At 37.6% G+C, this 16,709-nt stretch overlaps 1 protein-coding gene across 16 annotated transcripts in view; it reads left to right on the top strand.

Annotated features, from left to right (window-relative positions):
- FAM114A2 (family with sequence similarity 114 member A2) overlaps positions 1 to 16,709 on the top strand; it is a 50,495-nt gene that overhangs the window by 4,528 nt on the left and 29,258 nt on the right. For 15 of the 16 annotated variants that reach the window (XR_010157376.1, XR_010157374.1, XR_010157378.1 and 12 more), the window contains 6 exons: positions 67 to 166; positions 561 to 653; positions 4,867 to 4,958; positions 6,165 to 6,299; positions 7,113 to 7,271; positions 7,923 to 8,046. Coding sequence is in view for 7 of the 16 variants with exons in the window: in XM_518045.8 (XP_518045.4) it covers positions 67 to 166; positions 561 to 653; positions 4,867 to 4,958; positions 6,165 to 6,299; positions 7,113 to 7,271; positions 7,923 to 8,046 (703 nt within the window). In the remaining 9 variants the exon portion in view is untranslated. The remainder of the gene's footprint in view (positions 1 to 66; positions 167 to 560; positions 654 to 4,866; positions 4,959 to 6,164; positions 6,300 to 7,112; positions 7,272 to 7,922; positions 8,047 to 16,709) is intronic. The other variant, XM_063811607.1, reaches the window with a different exon arrangement.

Genomic DNA, 16,709 nt, shown 5'->3' with positions numbered 1-16,709 from the left:
TTCTGATTTTCCTCTGATTTTTTCATTTTTCTTTGCCTTTTGTTTTTCTGCCTACTGGGAAATTAGGATAATGTTTCCAAAGATGTACCCCAGACCAGATGGGGTTATTGGGGGAGCTGGGGCAAGTCCATACTCTCCTCAGCCTCGGCTACAGTAGCTACAGTAGGTAAGATCATCAGTCATTTAGTTATTTTTGTGTGTGTATTTATTTTATACAGATCTGCGTTGCATATGACTTGGTTAAAATTCTTCTTCCTTCCATGTTTACTCAAAGGCTTTATAATTTGAGGATGCATTAGTAATGATGGGCTGATATATACTGCCACTAGAGTTTGTAGCATTTCCTCATTAGAATATTGAAGTCTAGGAATTATTACTGTGAACTTATTCTTTGGTGATGATGAATCAATTTTTTTAAGGAAATAGTGCCAAGATTAGTTATGTATTGTCAAAATAACATGTCTTGTGGTCCTAAATGATTTTAAAAATCTTCAAGTTTGATTTTTGTTTCTTCAGTTTTGGTGACAAATAGCAAAAAAAAAAGTTATTTTTCTCATTAGGACAAGGCATTTCAAATGTCATCGAGAAGGCAGAGACTTCCCTTGGAATCCCTAGTCCCAGTGAAATTTCAACTGAAGTCAAGTATGTAGCAGGTCAGTATATGGAAACATAAAGACCTAGAATTATGAATTGAAATGGAACAGTTGAACTAATTTTTCAGTAGGTATTTATTGGACATCTGATACTCAGGGCATCATGGGACTGTAGTGAGAAAGAGGATTTAGAATCTTTAGTTCCCAATTAGACATCTATGTCCTTTAACCGCTTATGTGTCCCTTTACTTCACTTTCCACATCTGAAATAGAATGATATTTTATATCTCAAGTGACTGTTATAAACATTTAACAAATAAGGCCATGAATATACAATATAAAAATTGCTTAGCATTTTGCTTGGCATAATTGAATAAGAGACTAATAAGAGTTAGCTGAGTCTGAGTCTGTTGTGACATGATAAAAATATTTTAATGTATTGTTTTAGGGGTGTATTCCTTTTGTGTTCAGATTTTTATGAAGACTACGTTTAATTCTAGAGGCTAGCCTTGATCAGACAGAAACCTACTCTCAAACTATGAAGGCTAGAATTATAACCAGAAATCGAGAGGGCCTGGGACCAGAAAATAGGAATCTTTTCAAGGCCTGGTTTGCATTCTTCATCTCTCATGGGCTTTATTGTCTCTCACTCTTGTTTCTTTTTGCTGATCTGTCTCAGTTTTTTTCTTGAAGCAGACTGACTTTCGCTGCTTATTTTCCTCAGCTCCAGCTTTATATTGAATCCTGGCATCAGTTATTTCCACTTCTGAATTCCTAGGTAAAAGAATCAGTCTAAACTTGGGTCATATGTCCATGGATCACTTATGGCCTGGAGACAAGTCACATGTATAAACATGGCTGCAAAGGACTATGGATGTGAATTGGAGGCACTGTTCTTAGTGATGCCTGCATCAGTTAAACTATTTTAGCTGCAAGTAACAGCATGTGTGAATGAAAGTCAATGTATTTTTCTTACTTAAGGACTCTAGAAGTAGGCTGTTCCAGAGTTAGTTTAGTGGCTCAATGATGTCAAGGTTCTGGGCTGGCTTCTCTACAGTATTCTTTGTTGATTTCTTTATAGTTTCTTTATGGTTGTCCGATAATACTGCAACTCCAAGTATAGTGTTCTAAAATAACCATGCTCAAAGTCAGGAATGAAGTAGATGGGAAGTGTCATTTTTCCTCATGCATCCCTCTTTCTTTAAAGAGGGGAAATGTTTTCCAGCAGTCCCAAGCATGTTTCTTCTCCAATGCCATTGCCTAGAACAGGATCTCATGTTCTTGATGTAGCAGCAAGAGATGCTGAGAGAGTGAGTTTTGGGCATTATTAGAAACCTCAAGATCAGGATATGGGTTTAGCAGCCAAGGAAAAAGGGGGTTAGAAGTGGCTTTGAATATGTTAACAGCAGCATCTTCATGACACTGAAAGATATCTACCACAGAGGGCCATGTTTTAAGAAGGGCTTTGAAAAACTGGGTGAATCCAGAAAAGAGTCAGCTAGATAGTGTGAATCAAAAAGTGTCTGAGACAGGTCTCAATCAAGTTAGAGGTTTATTTTGCTAAGTTTGAGGATGCACCTGGGAAAAAGGAACACAAACCACAGAAACAATCTACCTTCCATACTTTTTTTGAAGAGGGTCTGGTGACTTCAATATTTAAAGGAAGAAGAGTGGGCTCTAGGGGAAAGAGGAAGTAAAGAAAGGGGAGGGTAGATAAGAGGGGCAAGTGGTTGCCTTCTTTTGAATCTTTGATCAGTGTTCACTGAATCCACATTTTACGTGTAAAAGGAAAGAGCAGAGGTAGAGTCAATTATGTATTTGTCTTATGCTCAGTAAATTGGCAGTTTACATGAAATAAAGTAAACGTAGAGTAGCTACCTGTGGAAACATCTGGCCTTCTGTCTGGCCTTTCTGCTTAGGAACAAAAGGAAAGACAGTTTTTGTGTAACTTAGCTTTCAGCTTAACTGTTCCCTTTGGCATAGTAAATTTGGGGTCCTGAGTTTTATTTTCTTTCACAATAGTGAAATGTCTAGAATTAAAGTCTTATAAGAGAAAGTCTTATAAGAGATTGAATCTGGTAATCTGGAGAAGGGAGATTGGGAGAATATCCTGGTCTTTTCCTGAAGACTAGCATGGAGAAGAGGATTAGGTTTATTATTCATGGTTTATGGGGAGAACTAGTAACTAGTACCACTCAGTGGAAGTTATATAGAGTTAAGTTTTAGTTTAATAAAGAGTTTAACAGGGAGAACTTTCCAAAATTACAATGGACTGCCTTTTGATACTAAACCCCTTCTATCTTCTAAAGTTCCTGAGGAAGGAGGTTAATTCCTCTGCCAAGGATGTGTCTTGTAGTCAACATGTATATTTTCAGAATTTTGAGATAAGCATAGGCCACTGATGGAAATCATTGATCATCTATTAGGGATTTTGTTGTCTTCCTTTAAAGGGTGCTATCTTCTGCTTTCCTTTTGTCGGCGGGCAGTTAAGGTATTTGCAACTTAAATTGATGCTTTAAGGCTTTTTTTTTTTTTTTTTTTTTGAGAGGGAGTCTCACTCTGTCGCCCAGGCTGAAGTGCAGTGGTGCGATCTCAGCTCACTGCAACCTCTGCCTCTTGGGTTCAAGTTCTTCTCCTGCCTCAGCCTCCCAAATAGCTGGGATTGCAAGCATGGGCCACCATGCCTGGCTAATTTTTGTACTTTTAATAGAGGTGAGGTTTTGCTGTGTTGGCCAGGCTGGTCTCAAACTCCTGACCTCAAGTGATCCTCTTGCCTCGGCCTCCCAAAGTGCTGGGATTACAGGCATAAGCTGCTGTGTCTGGCCAAGGCTTTTTGTAAAGCTTGTTTAGGGTGAGTCTATAGTGGCCTTTGCTCTAACTAAGTACTGTTTATCTCTACTGCTAAGGCTTGACTCTTCTGAAGTCTCCACCTTAATTCTCAGGTGTTTAATATAAAGTCTCTGCTTTGGTGGTTGGAGGTCAAATGTCTCTAAGCCTAGCGTGAGCTCTGGGGATTGCTTAGCTTAGAGCTCCGTGGTTAGTTCTTTGTACAGACTTGTGGAGCCTCCCAGTGCCTCAGCAGTGCAGTATTTAAGCAAAAACACCTAAAGGTGTCTTAGGGCATGCCTGTGCGGATTCTTAGAACTTTTTAGCTATGTAGCTTCCTCCTCTGTGGTTTTCTGACCTGCAAATTCCGATTGCTTCAGCATTCCCAGATTCCAGTCTCCGTTTCTTCCACTCAAACTGATTGCCATGCCCTACTTGGGTTTCTTGACTCTGTCATGTCCTGGAAAGCTCCTCTATACAGAAAGCCAAGCCAATTGTAAGGTTTACTTTGTTGTTCTTCTTGTGTGAACCGAAGTCTTGTACTGCCTATTGTCCTATGTCTGAAGACAGTTGCTTCTTATATATTGTCCAGTTTTTCAGTTGTTGTGGCAGGAGGTCATATCTAATACCAGTTAATCCATCATGCTAGAAGTGGAAGTCCTCTCTATAATATTTGATAATACTGAAATTATTTGTTATAATGGTTGTTCTCCTATGTGAAATTTTTAAGTTAATGGATTTTTGTTTTGAAACATACCTATCTTTGTAATGTATGTCTGTTTGATTTCTACTAATCATAATTTTCTAGGATAAAATTTAAAATAGACTGGATTTTTAAAAATCAGGTTTATCAAATTATAATTTACACACAGTAAAATTTATTCTTTTTAGGTGTACAGTTTTACATGTTTTGATCAGTATATATACTTCTGTTTATACTGTGTAATCATAGTACACTGTGATTATACAGACATAGAAAACATTCTATATAGAATGATCAATACAGATATATAGAATGTTTCCTATATCTGTATTGATAATTGAGACATAAGAAAATTTTTATTACCCCAAAAAGGTTCTCTCATGTCCTTTTGTAGTCACTGTTCTCCTTACTCTCAGTTCTTAGCAATTACTGATCTGTTTTCTGACCTTACAGTTTGACCTTGTCCAGAAGATTATATAATTGGAATCATACAACATATAGGCTGTTGTATATATCAGCAGTTTGTTTACAAAACTGGATTTTATTTTTGAAATGAAAAGAAAATGAAAACTGCCTATCTTAGCTTTCATTTTAAAATAAGCAAATGGTTTAAAATGATAAAAAGGGCTAAGGCCTAGTATGTAGTAAGCAGGGTCTAGTTTTAAAAAATTCACATAGATGCTAATAAAGCATGAGAGTTAAGGGACCTTCCCTTCATGTTTACACATCCCCTCCCTCTTGTAGGAGAGACAAATGCCAAAGAGAATGAAAACTCCTCCCCAGTGGCTGGGGCATTTGGTGTATTCTCTACCATCTCTACTGCTGTTCAGAGCACAGTAAGTAAAAAAGTGCAAGGTGGCCTGTTCCTTTCCATTATTATAATGGGTTTGCATATCTTTCTCTCTCTTTTCTTTGAACAGCCATGTGGACTGATTACTTTTAAAGGAGTCCAAGCCACTGAAGATCAGTCACTTTGGTCTTATGGGTGGAGTGAATGCTACTTGAAAACTTTCATTAAAGCAATAAGGAAGAAAGTAGGAAATAAAGGAGTAGCAATAAATAAGGGAGTAGGAGTTACAGAGAGGCAATATACGTATTATTTTATGGATTAGGAATTCTTAATTTGGTGGCCCTAAAAAATGTCTACTTTACAAAAATATTTTTCTCATAGTTGCATCTTTTAGGCAAAGGGGAAATGTGATCTTTATGACAGATATTTGCAAAACTATGTATGATTAAAAACATTTGTAAGAGGATTATCTAGGAAGCTAAATATCTTTGCTACATGAGGATAGATAGCTAGTTTTTTTTAAATTTTAACTTTTTATTGAAATATACATACAGAAGAATGTAACAAGTGTTGTTTGAATTTTCAGTGTGAAACACCCAGAGTAAGAAACAGTATTACCGTACATCAGATCTCCCCACCATCTTGTGTCCTCTCCCAGTTTTCTGTGTCTTCTGCTCTCCCCGTCTCCTGCACCAAGATAACCATAATCCTGACTTCCACCATCATAGGTTAATTTTGCCTGCATTTCAGCTTTACATAAGTGGAATCATATATAGTATCTAACTTCTTTCATGCAACATTATATTTGTATAATTTACCTATGCTGCAGTTTGTGTGGTAGATTTGATTTTCTTTGTTGTATTTCATTGTGAAGCTTTGTCACGTTTTATTTATTCATTCCACAGTTGGTGAGCATTGGGGTGGTTTTCAGTTTGTAGCTATTACAAGCAGAGCTGTTATGAACATTTTTGTGCATGTCTTCTGATGAATCTCTGTACTTATTTCTGTTAGGATGTAACCATGAGTGGAATTTCTGGGTCATGCAGCTGGAGTAGATATTGACAAACAGTTTTCTAACGTGGTTATACCTATTTACGTTCCCACAAGCCGTGTGTGATTGTTTCATTTGCCTTACATTCTTGCCAATGCTTGGTATTGTTAGCCACTATTTTTATATAATAAATACATAATAAAAATGCATAAAAATATGTTTTCTTAATATTGTTGTAATGAGATTGCATGTATTTTCTAGGGAAAGAGTGTTATAAGTGGGGGTTTGGATGCCTTAGAATTCATTGGAAAAAAGACAATGGATGTGATAGCAGAAGGGGATCCTGGATTTAAAAGAACCAAGGGTCTGATGAACCGAAATGCTACACTATCTCAGGTACTGATTATCCTTACCTGTTTACTTCCTGTTTCTGTTTTGATCTGTATTTTTGCCTTTGTTTACTTGGAACCTTGTTAGTGTTTTCTTTTCAAGCATTTTCAATAATGTTTATTCAGGCGTTTTTTTGGGGGATCAGGGATGGGTGAGAGCTCTACTGCTTACAAAAATACCCAGCTCTTTTTCTCCTCCTCTTTCTGCAGGAGCCTCCCATCAGTGCAGTGCAAAATGCTAAACCCTGTCAGGGTTTTTTGTTTGTTTGTTTGTTTGTTTTAGTGTTTAAATCACTTTCAGAGAAACACCTGGTTCCTTGGGTGTGATTTGCACTGTCTAGGATCAAATTATGTGGTCAGGCACGGTGGCTCACGGCTGTAATACCAGCACTTTGGGAGGCCGAGGTAGGTGAATCAGTTGAGGTCAGGAGTTCAAGATCAACCTGACCAACATGATGAAACCCCGTCTCTTCTAAAAATACCAAAATTAGCTGGACGTGGTGGCGTATGCCTATAATCCCAGCTACTTGGGAGGCTGAAACACGAGAATAGCTTAAACCCGAGAGGCAGAGGTTGCAGTGAGCAGAGATCGTGCCACTGCACTCCAGCCTGGGTGACAGAGTGAAACTCCGTCTCGAATTATGTGTGATTGTTTTTCTTTCTGCAGCTCCTGAGCCCACCAGATTTGAATAGCAGTGCCAAGAATGAAAGGGCAATCCTCTGTACTGTAACCTGTCTAAGCTTTGCTTCCTTCAATTCTCAGAACTCACCCTTGAGCTCTCATTGTTTGCTACAGTGTAATGCCTCCATCTCTTTTTAGGTTTTACGAGAGGCGAAGGAGAAAGAAGAGATACGGACCTCCAGTGAGGTTACCGTGGAAACAGACAAGAAAACTCATTATGGGCTACTCTTTGATGAATTTCAAGGCCTTTCACATCTAGAAGCTCTGGAGATGCTTTCCCGAGAAAGTGAAATAAAGGTAATTCCAAGCCAAAATCTCAACTGGAAAAAGTCTTCAAGTAAAAGAATGCTGCATGGTTTCTTTTCTCTTTGTACATTTGGAAGATGAAATGTATTTTTTGTTAGAGGCTTGAGATGCCTTCGAAATGCTACCACAAAATAAATTTAAAAACTAATGTTTGATTGAACTAATTGCTAAAAGCAGAATTAGTCAAGTATTATTTCTTTAAATTTAAACAAAAAAGGTTAACAAAGAGGTCTTAAATAGGACATGTGTTATTTTTCCTTCGTTTTGGTCTTTTTTTTTTTTTAGTTTCTTTGGCCTAGGCTGCCAAGAAACCTGTTGACTTGAGCTGCCAATTTGTGTACAGTTACCTGTTAGCTTTTAATTGATTTAAGATTATCTCATTTTTCTGTTATTTCTAAGCTGTTGCTAAACACTGATAATTTCCAGGAATTTCTGGCTGGTATTACTTTTAGAAGCACAGAGTCTCCCTACCTTTCTGTCATAACCAGCCTCTTGTGTTAAGGTTCTTAAGGAATAACTTGTGCTGGCTGATGAGCTCATAATTTTGACTTCAATATGATCTTTTTATAGTCTCTTCCCTATTTGTGAATGTTTTTCTTTTCTTTCATACTCCTACAACATTTTGTTCTTGTATCCATTCAGGTGAAATCTATCCTTAATTCTCTGAGTGGAGAAGAATTAGAGACTCTAAAAGTTGAATTAGAGCAACTCAAAGAAGCATTTTCTCTAGCAGAATTTTGTGAAGAAGAGGAAGAAGAGAAAAAAGGTAATATGAAAATTTAGTATCTGAGTGGAGAGGATGCAGTGTGTTTGTATGCAGTGCATTGCCCTTGAAATAAATTATTTACTCTTATTACACTGGCTTGATTTTACTTTTTCGGTGAAAATTTTTATGCAAATTCTCCGTGTAAAATTCTCTGCAGCCTTGCACCTGACTAGGCATTGATGGGGGCAGTTGGCCTTATGCCCATGTCTCCCTACCTCCTTCCAACCAAACTCTTTGTGGCTTCTCAAGGTCTAATCTTGCAACTCACATCTTTGCCTATTTTTGCAGTTAGAAAGCTGTTCTCGTCAGATTCTTGCCTCAGTTTGACTGGTCATTCATATGAGCTTTTATATTCCTAGGTACTTTACCTCTGCCTCTCTGACTCTTGTAACCCCTGATTCTGTCTTGAATTGAAGCATGCAGGATGGCAGTTATCTAAAATGTGGGTGATAGTTTGTCTTTTTTTATTTTGAAAACTCTTATACCATATTTTAATATCTTCATTTCTCAGAAAATGTAAATGTAGATACTATGTATATTTGCAAAATTATCAGGAAATGAGATGGGTCAGGAAATGAGATGGCTGACGTAAAGTATAATTGCCAGGCAACTGAATATTAAGTTCTAAGGGTTGTTTTATTGACATTTTAGCTGGAAATATTTCTAAGATATACACTAACTGACCTTTTTTTAAAAAAAAAGTGGAATCTAATGAATACAGTTTTGCCTTTTCTTCATGAAATAATCAGTTATAAACATTAAAAGTGAATGGAAAAATTCTCTCAGGTTTCATTAAGACATAGGGCCAATCACCCATGTAGTAGGTTAAATCAATGATGAACAAAGTGTGGTCTGTAGACCCTTGAATTCCCAAAACCCTTTCAGGGAGTCTATGAGTCAGAACTCTGCATCATAATACTAAGATGTTGTCTACTTAGGAATTTTTTAAAAATTATAATGAGTTTTTTTTCTGCTTTGGCATTTGTGCTGTTGGTGAATAACAATGATGCATAAAATTGCTGGTGCCATAACATGGATCAAGATGTTAGCAGACTCTACTAGTGTCATTGCATTTTCATTGCCATGCATTGGCAGTTAAAAAAAAAAGTGCCAGTTTTATTTAATCTTGTCCTTGATGAAGCAGTAAAAATTATTAATTTTATTAAATCTTTACCTTTAAGTATGCATCTTACAAATATTCTGTGTGATGCCTACTGAAGTATGATGGTTGTCTCAGGAAAAGCACTTACATTATTTGAGTTGTGAGCTGAACTATGTGCTTTTTTCGTGGAATACCATTTTTACTTGAAAGGATAGCAGTCACAGAGACTATTCAGAATAGGATAATTGGTACACATTTTCCTGAAAATGAATGAAGTGAACCTTTTCTTCAAGGAGAGCAACTAATTTATTTGTGAGTCATGATAAAAATTTAAGTGAAGGTTGAAACTTTGTAAAACATATTTGCTGCCGTGGTGAGCTTGACAGCTTCCCAGTGCTTATAGACTCTTATGAAATTGGTGGTGATCATATTTGTTAAAATATCACTTTTTGATATTTTAACAAGGAAATGTGTCAGCATTTGGAAAGTCTGCATAACTCAGAGAACCAATATTTTCTAAATGTCAAATCACCATGGGTAAAAGACCTAATAGATTTTAATTTAGTGTACAAAATTTTATGATATGGGTTCAAGTATACTGCAATATGGTTCATTGCAACTAATTTTTAAGAAACGACCACTTGTTGAGTTTTAATGTGGTATTAAAGAATATTAATAATGATCTGAAAAGGCTATTAAAATACTTCTTCCCTTTCCAACTATGTATCTTTGTAAAGTTGGATTTTCTTCATATACTTAAAGCAACATAACAGACTGAATATAAAAGTAGATAAGAGAATTTTGCTATCATCTGTTAAACTAGATATTAAAGAGATTCAACCCTGATGGCACTGTTCTCACTAAAGTTTTTCTTTTTTGAAAAATACAGCTTTTTAAAATAAAAAGTAGGTTTATGTTAATAAGTGGTATGGGTTTACTGTTTTGAATGAATTAATAAACACTTCGTTTTAGCTTTATATAAATATTTATAACTTTTTATATGTATATGTATAAAACTTACACTAAAAAAGCTCTTTAATGTTCTCAGAAAGTTTTACAAGAACAAGGTCCTGAGACCAACAAGTTTGAGAATTACCAGATTAAATGACCTAAACTGCAATGCTTTTTAGAAATGTCTCTGATTGCTTTTTAGAATTGTACATCTTTATTTCTTTCTGTTCATTTATCTGTTCATCTTTTACTTCACTGTTAGCTGGCTTCTGATATCCCCTGAATCTCATTTGGTTTTCTATTTCTAATCTGTGGGTGAGAAACCAGGTAACTAATTTTATTTGAGATGTCTATTAAAAGCAAAGAGTTCTGAGTGAGGGTCTTAGAGTCTTTCTTGTGACAGGAAACATAAAGTTAACTGTGTGGATTCTCTACAAACAGGGACTTTTTTTTCTTTTTAAATCAGTTAAGGAGAAGAAATATACATGTATATCATTTATAATTACATAGTTATCTTTACCAGTGCTTTTTGTCTTCTGTTTTTTTCAATTTTTTTATTTCCATAGGTTATCAGGGAACAGGTGGTGTTTGATTACATGAGTAAGTTCTTTACTGGTGATTTGTGAGAATTTGGTGCACCTATCACCTGAGCAGTATACACTGCACCCGATTTGTGCACCTGAGCAGTATACACCACACTCCCTTCCCATCCTTTCCCCCTGAGTCCCCGAAGCCCATTGTGTCATTCTTAAGCCTTTGCATCCTCATAGCTTAGCTCCTACTTGTGAATGAGAGCATATGATGTTTGGTTTTCCATTCCTGAGTTACTTTACTTAGAACAATAGCATCCAGTCTCATCCAGGACGCTGCGAATGCATTAATTCATTCCTTTTTATGGCTGAGTAGTATTCCATCATGTATATATATACCACAGTTTCTTTATCTACTCGTTGATTGATGGGCATTTGAGTTGGTTCCACATTTTTGCAGTTTTGAATTGTGCTGCTTAAACATGCATGTGCAAGTATCTTTTTCTTTTATTTTTTCTTTTTTTAATTATTTTATTAGTATACTTTAAGTTTTAGGGTACATGTGCACAACGTGCAGGCCTGTTACGTATGTATACATGTGCCGTGTTGGTTTGCTGCACCCATCAACTCATTATTTATGTTAGGCACTTCTCCCAATGCTATCCCTCCCCCATCCCCCCACCCCACGACAGGCCCAGGTGTGTGATGTTCCCCGCCCTGTGTCCAAGTGTTCTCATTGTTCAGTTCCCACCTATGGGTGAGAACAAGTGGTGTTTGGTTTTCTGTCCTTGCGATAGTTTGCTCAGAATGATGGTTTCCAGCTTCATCCATGCCGCTACAAAGGACATGAACTCATCCTTTTTTATGGCTGTGTAGTATTGCATGGTGTATATGTGCCACATTTTCTTAATCCAGTCTATCATTGATGGACATTTGGGTTGGTTCCAAGTCTTTGCTATTGTGAATAGTGCTACAATAAACATATGTGTGCATATGTCCTCATAGTAGCATGATTTATAATCCTTTGGATATATATCCAGTAATGGGATCACTGGGTCAAATGGTATTTCTAGTTCTAGATCCTTGAGGAATCACCACACTGTCTTCCACAATGGTTGAACTAGTTTAACACTCCCACCAACATTGTAAAAGCATTCCTATTTCTTCACATCCTCTCCAGCACCTGTTGTGTCCTGACTTTTTAATGATCGCCATTCTAACTGGTGTGAGATGGTATCTCATTGTGGTTTTGATTTGCATTTCTCTGATGACCAGTGATGGTGAGCATTTTTTCACGTGTCTATTGGCTGCATAAATGTCTTCTTTTGAGATGTATCTGTTGATATCCTTTGCCCACTTTTTGATGGGGTTGTTTGATTTTTTTCTTGTAAATTTGTTTAAGTTCTTTGTAAATTCTGGATATTAGCCCTTTCTCAGATGGGTAGATTGCAAACATCTTCTCCCATTCTGTAGGTTGCCTGTTCACGCTGATGGTAGTTTCTTTTGCTGTGCAGAAGCTCTTTAGTTTAATTAGATCCCATTTATCTGTTTTGGCTTTTGTTGCCATTGCTTTTGGTGTTTTAGTCATGAAGTCCTTGCCCATGCCTACGTCCTGAATGGTATCGCCTAGGTTTTCTTCTAGGGTTTTTATGGGTTTAGGTCTAAGTCTAATCCATCTCGAATTGATTTTTGTATAAGGTGTAAGGAAGGGATCCAGTTTCAGTTTTCTCCATATGGCTAGCCAGTTTTCCCAGCACCATTTATTAAATAGGGAATCTTTTCCCCATTGCTTGTTTTTGTCAGGTTTGTCAAAGATCAGATGGTTGTAGATGTGTGATGTTATTTCTGAGGCCTCTGTTCTGTTCCATTGGTCTATATTTCCCTTTTGGTACCAGTACCATGCTGTTTTGGTTACTGTGGCCTTGTAGTATAGTTTGAAGTCTATATGATGCCTCCAGCTTTGTTCTTTTGGCTTAGGATTGTCTTGGCAATGTGGGGTCTTTTTTGGTTCCATATGAACTTTACAGTAGTTTTTTCCAATTCTGTGAAGAAAGTCATTGGTAGCTTGATGGGGATGGCATTGAATCTATAAATTACCTTGGGCAGTATGGCCATTTTCACAATATTGATTATTCCTCTCTATGAGCATGGAATGTTCGTCCATTTGTTTGTGTCCTCTTTTATTTCGTTGAGCAGTGGTTTGTGGTTCTCCTTGAAGAGGTCCTTCTCATCCCTTGTAAGTTGGATTCTTAGGTATTTTATTCTCTTTGAAGCAATTGTGAATGGGAGTTCACTCATGATTTGGCTCTCTGTTTGTCTGTTATTGGCATATAAGAATGCTTGTGATTTTTCAACATCGATTTTGTGTCCTGAGACTTTGCTGAGGTTGCTTATCAGCTTAAGGAGATTTTGGGCTGAGACAATGGGGTTTTCTAAATATACAATCATGTCATCTGCAAACAGGGACAATTTGACTTCCTCTTTTCCTAGTCGAATACCCTTTATTTCTTTCTCTTGCCTGAGTGCCCTGGCCAGAACTTCCAACACTATGTTGAATAGGAGTGGTGAGAGAGGGCATCCCTGTCTTGTGCCAGTTTTCAAAGGGAATGCTTCCAGTTTTTGCCCATTCAGTATGATACTGGGTTTGTCATAGATAGCTCTTATTATTTTGAGATACGTTCCATCAATACCTAGTTTATTGAGAGTTTTTAGTATGAAGGGCTGTTGAATTTTGTCAAAGGCCTTTTCTGCATCTGTTGAGATAATCATGTGGTTTTTGTCGTTGGTTCTGTTTACGTGATGGATTACGTTTATTGATTTGCGTATGTTGAACCAGCTTTGCATCCCAGGGATAAAGCCAACTTGATCTTGGTGGATAAGCTTTTTGATGTGCTGCTGGATTCGGTGTGCCAGTATTTTATTGAGGATTTTTGCATTGATGTTCATCAGGGATATTGGTCTAAAATTCTCTTTTTTTGTTGTGTCTCTGCCAGTCTTTGGTATCAGGATGATGCTGGCCTCATAAAATGAGTTAGGGAGGATTCCTTCTTTTTTAATTGATTGGAGTAGTTTTAGAAGGAATGGTAATAGCTCCTCTTTGTCCCTTTGCTAGAATTCGGCTGTGAATCCATCTGGTCCTGGACTTTTTTTGGTTGGTAAGCTATTAATTATTGCTTTAATTTCAGAGGCTGTTATTGGTCTATTCAGAGATTCAACTTCTTTCTGGTTTAGTCTTGGGAGGGCGTATGTGTCCAGAAATGTCTCCATTTCTTCTTGATTTTCTAGTTTATTTGTGTAGAGGTATTGATAGTATTCTCTGATGGTAGTTTGTATTTCTGTGGGATTGGTGGTGATATACTCTTCATCATTTTTTTATTGCATCTATTTGGTTCTTCTCTCTTGTTAGTCTTGCTAATGGTGTATCAATTTTGTTGATCTTTGCAAAAAATCAGCTCCTGGATTCATTGATTTTTTTGAAGGGTTTTTTTGTGTCTCTATCTCCTTCAGTTCTGCTCTGATCTTAGTTATTTCTTGCCTTCTGCTAGCTTTTGAATTTGTTCGCTCTTGCTTCTCTAGTTCTTTTAATTGTGATGTTAGGGTGTCGATTTTAGATCTTTCCTGCTTTCTCTTGTGGGCATTTAGTGCTATAAATTTCCCTGTTCTACACACTGCTTTAAATGTGTCCCATAGATTCTGGTACATTGTGTCTTTGTTCTCATTGGTTTCAAAGAACATGTTTATTTCTGCCTTCATTTTGTTAGGTACCCAGTGGTCATTCAGGAGCAGGTTGTTCAGTTTCCATGTAGTTGTGCAGTTTTTAGTGAGTTTCTTAATCCTGAGTTCTAATTTGATTGCACTGTGGTCTGAGAAACAGTTTGTTATAATTTCTGTTCTTTTACATTTGCTGAGGAGTGCTTCCAACTATGTGGTCAATTTTGGAATAAGTGCAGTGTGGTGCTGAGAAGAGTGTATATTCTGTTGATTTTGGGTGGAGAGTTCTCTAGATGTCTGTTAGGTCTGCTTGGTGCAGAGCTGAGTTCAGGTCCTGGATATCCTTGTTAACCTTCTGTCTTGTTGATCTGTCTGATATTGACAGTGGGGTGTTAAAGTCTCCCATTATTATTGTGGGGGAGTCTAAGTCTCTTTTTAGGTCTCTAAGGACTTGCTTTATGAATCTGGGTGCTTCTGTATTGGGTGCATGTATATTTAGGATAGTTAGCTCTTCTTGTTGAATTGATCCCTTTACCATTATGTAATGGCCTTCTTTGTCTCTTTTGATCTTTGTTGGTTTAAAATCTGTTTTATAAGAGACTAGGATTGCAACCCCTGCTTTTTTTTTGCTTTCTGTTTGCTTGGTAGATCTTCCTCCATCCCTTTATTTTGAGCCTATGTGTGTCTCTGCACGTGAGATGGGTCTCTTGAATACAGCACACTGATGGGTCTTGACTCTTTATCCAATTTGCCAGTCTGTGTCTTTTAATTGGAACATTTAGCCCTTTTACATTTAAGGTTAATATTGTTACATGTGAATTTGATCCTGTCATTATTATGTTAGCTGGTTATTTTGCCCATTAGTTGATGCAGTTTCTTCCTAGCCTCAATGGTCTTTACAATTTTGCATGTTTTTGCAGTGGCTGGTACCGCTTGTTTCTTTCCATGTTTAGCGCTTCCTTCAGGAGCTCTTGTAAGGCAGGCCTGGTGGTGACAAAATCTCTCAGCATTTGCTTGTCTGTAAAGTATTTTATTTCTCCTTCACTTATGAAGCTTACTTTGGCTGGATATGAAATTCTGGGTCGAAAATTCTTTTCTTTAAGAATGTTGAGTATTGGCCCTCACTCTCTTCTGGCTTGTAGAGTTTCTGCCAAGAGATCAGCTGTTAGTCTGATGGGCTTCTCTTTGTGAGTAACCCGACCTTTCTCTCTGGCTGCCCTTAACAGTTTTTCCTTCATTTCAACCTTGGTGAGTCTGACAATTATGTGTCTTGGAGTTGCTCTTCTTGAGGATATCTTTGTGGTGTTCTCTGTATTTCTTGAATTTGCATGTTGGCCTGCCTTGCTAGGTTGGGGAAGTTCTCTTGGATAATATCCTGAAGATTGTTTTCCAGCTTGGTTCTATTCTCCCTATCTCTTTCAGGTAGAACATAGATTTTGTCTTTTCACATAGTCCCATATTTCTTGGAGGCTTTGTTCATTTCTTTTTTCTCTAAACTTCTCTTCTCACTTCATTTCATTAATTTGATCTTCAATCACTGATACCCTTTCTTCCACTTGATGGAATCAGCTACTGAAGCTTGTGCATTTGTCACATAGTTCTTGTGCCATAGTTTTCAGCTCCATCAGGTCATTTAAGGTCTTCTCTACACTGTTCATTCTAGTTAGACATTCATCTAATCTTTTTTCAATGTTTTTAGCCTTGCGATGGGTTCAAACATATTCCTTTAGCTCGGAGAAGTTTGTTATTGCCGACTTTCTGAAGCCTACTTCTGTGAACTCGTCAAAATCATTCTCCGTCCAGCTTTGTTCTGTTGCTTGCGAGGAGCTGTGATCCTTTGGAGGAGAAGGGGCATTCTGGTTTTTAGAATTTTCAGCTCTTCTGCTCTGGTTTCTCCCCATCTTTGTGGTTTTATCTACCTTTGGTCTTTGATTATGGTGACCTACAGATGGGGTTTTGGTGTGGATGTCATTTTTGTTGACGTTATTCCTTTCTGTTTGTTATTTTTCCTTCTCACAGTCAGGTCCCTCAGCTGCAGGTCTGTTGCAGTTTGCTGTAGGTCCACTCCAGACCCTGTTTGCCTGGGTATCACCAGTGGAGGCTGCAGAACAGCAAATACTGCAGAACAGCAAATATTGCTGCCTGATCCTTCCTCTGGAAGCTTCATCTCAGAGGGGCACCCGGCTGTATGAGGTGTCAGTCGGCTCCTACTGGGAGGTGTCTCCAAGTTAGGCTACATGGGGGTCAGGGACCCACTTGAGGAGGTAGTGTGTCCGTTCTCGGTTCTCAAACACTGTGCTGGGAGAACCACTGCTCTCTTCAGAGCTGTCATACAGGGACGTTTAAGTCTGCAGAAGTTTCTGCTCCCT

Source organism: Pan troglodytes, chromosome 4 (assembly GCF_028858775.2).
Source record: "Pan troglodytes isolate AG18354 chromosome 4, NHGRI_mPanTro3-v2.0_pri, whole genome shotgun sequence".
In the NCBI taxonomy this organism is placed as follows: domain Eukaryota; kingdom Metazoa; phylum Chordata; class Mammalia; order Primates; family Hominidae; genus Pan; species Pan troglodytes.
The sequence above is the reverse complement of the archived record's forward strand: the minus strand, read 5'-3'. Positions and strand labels throughout refer to the sequence as shown.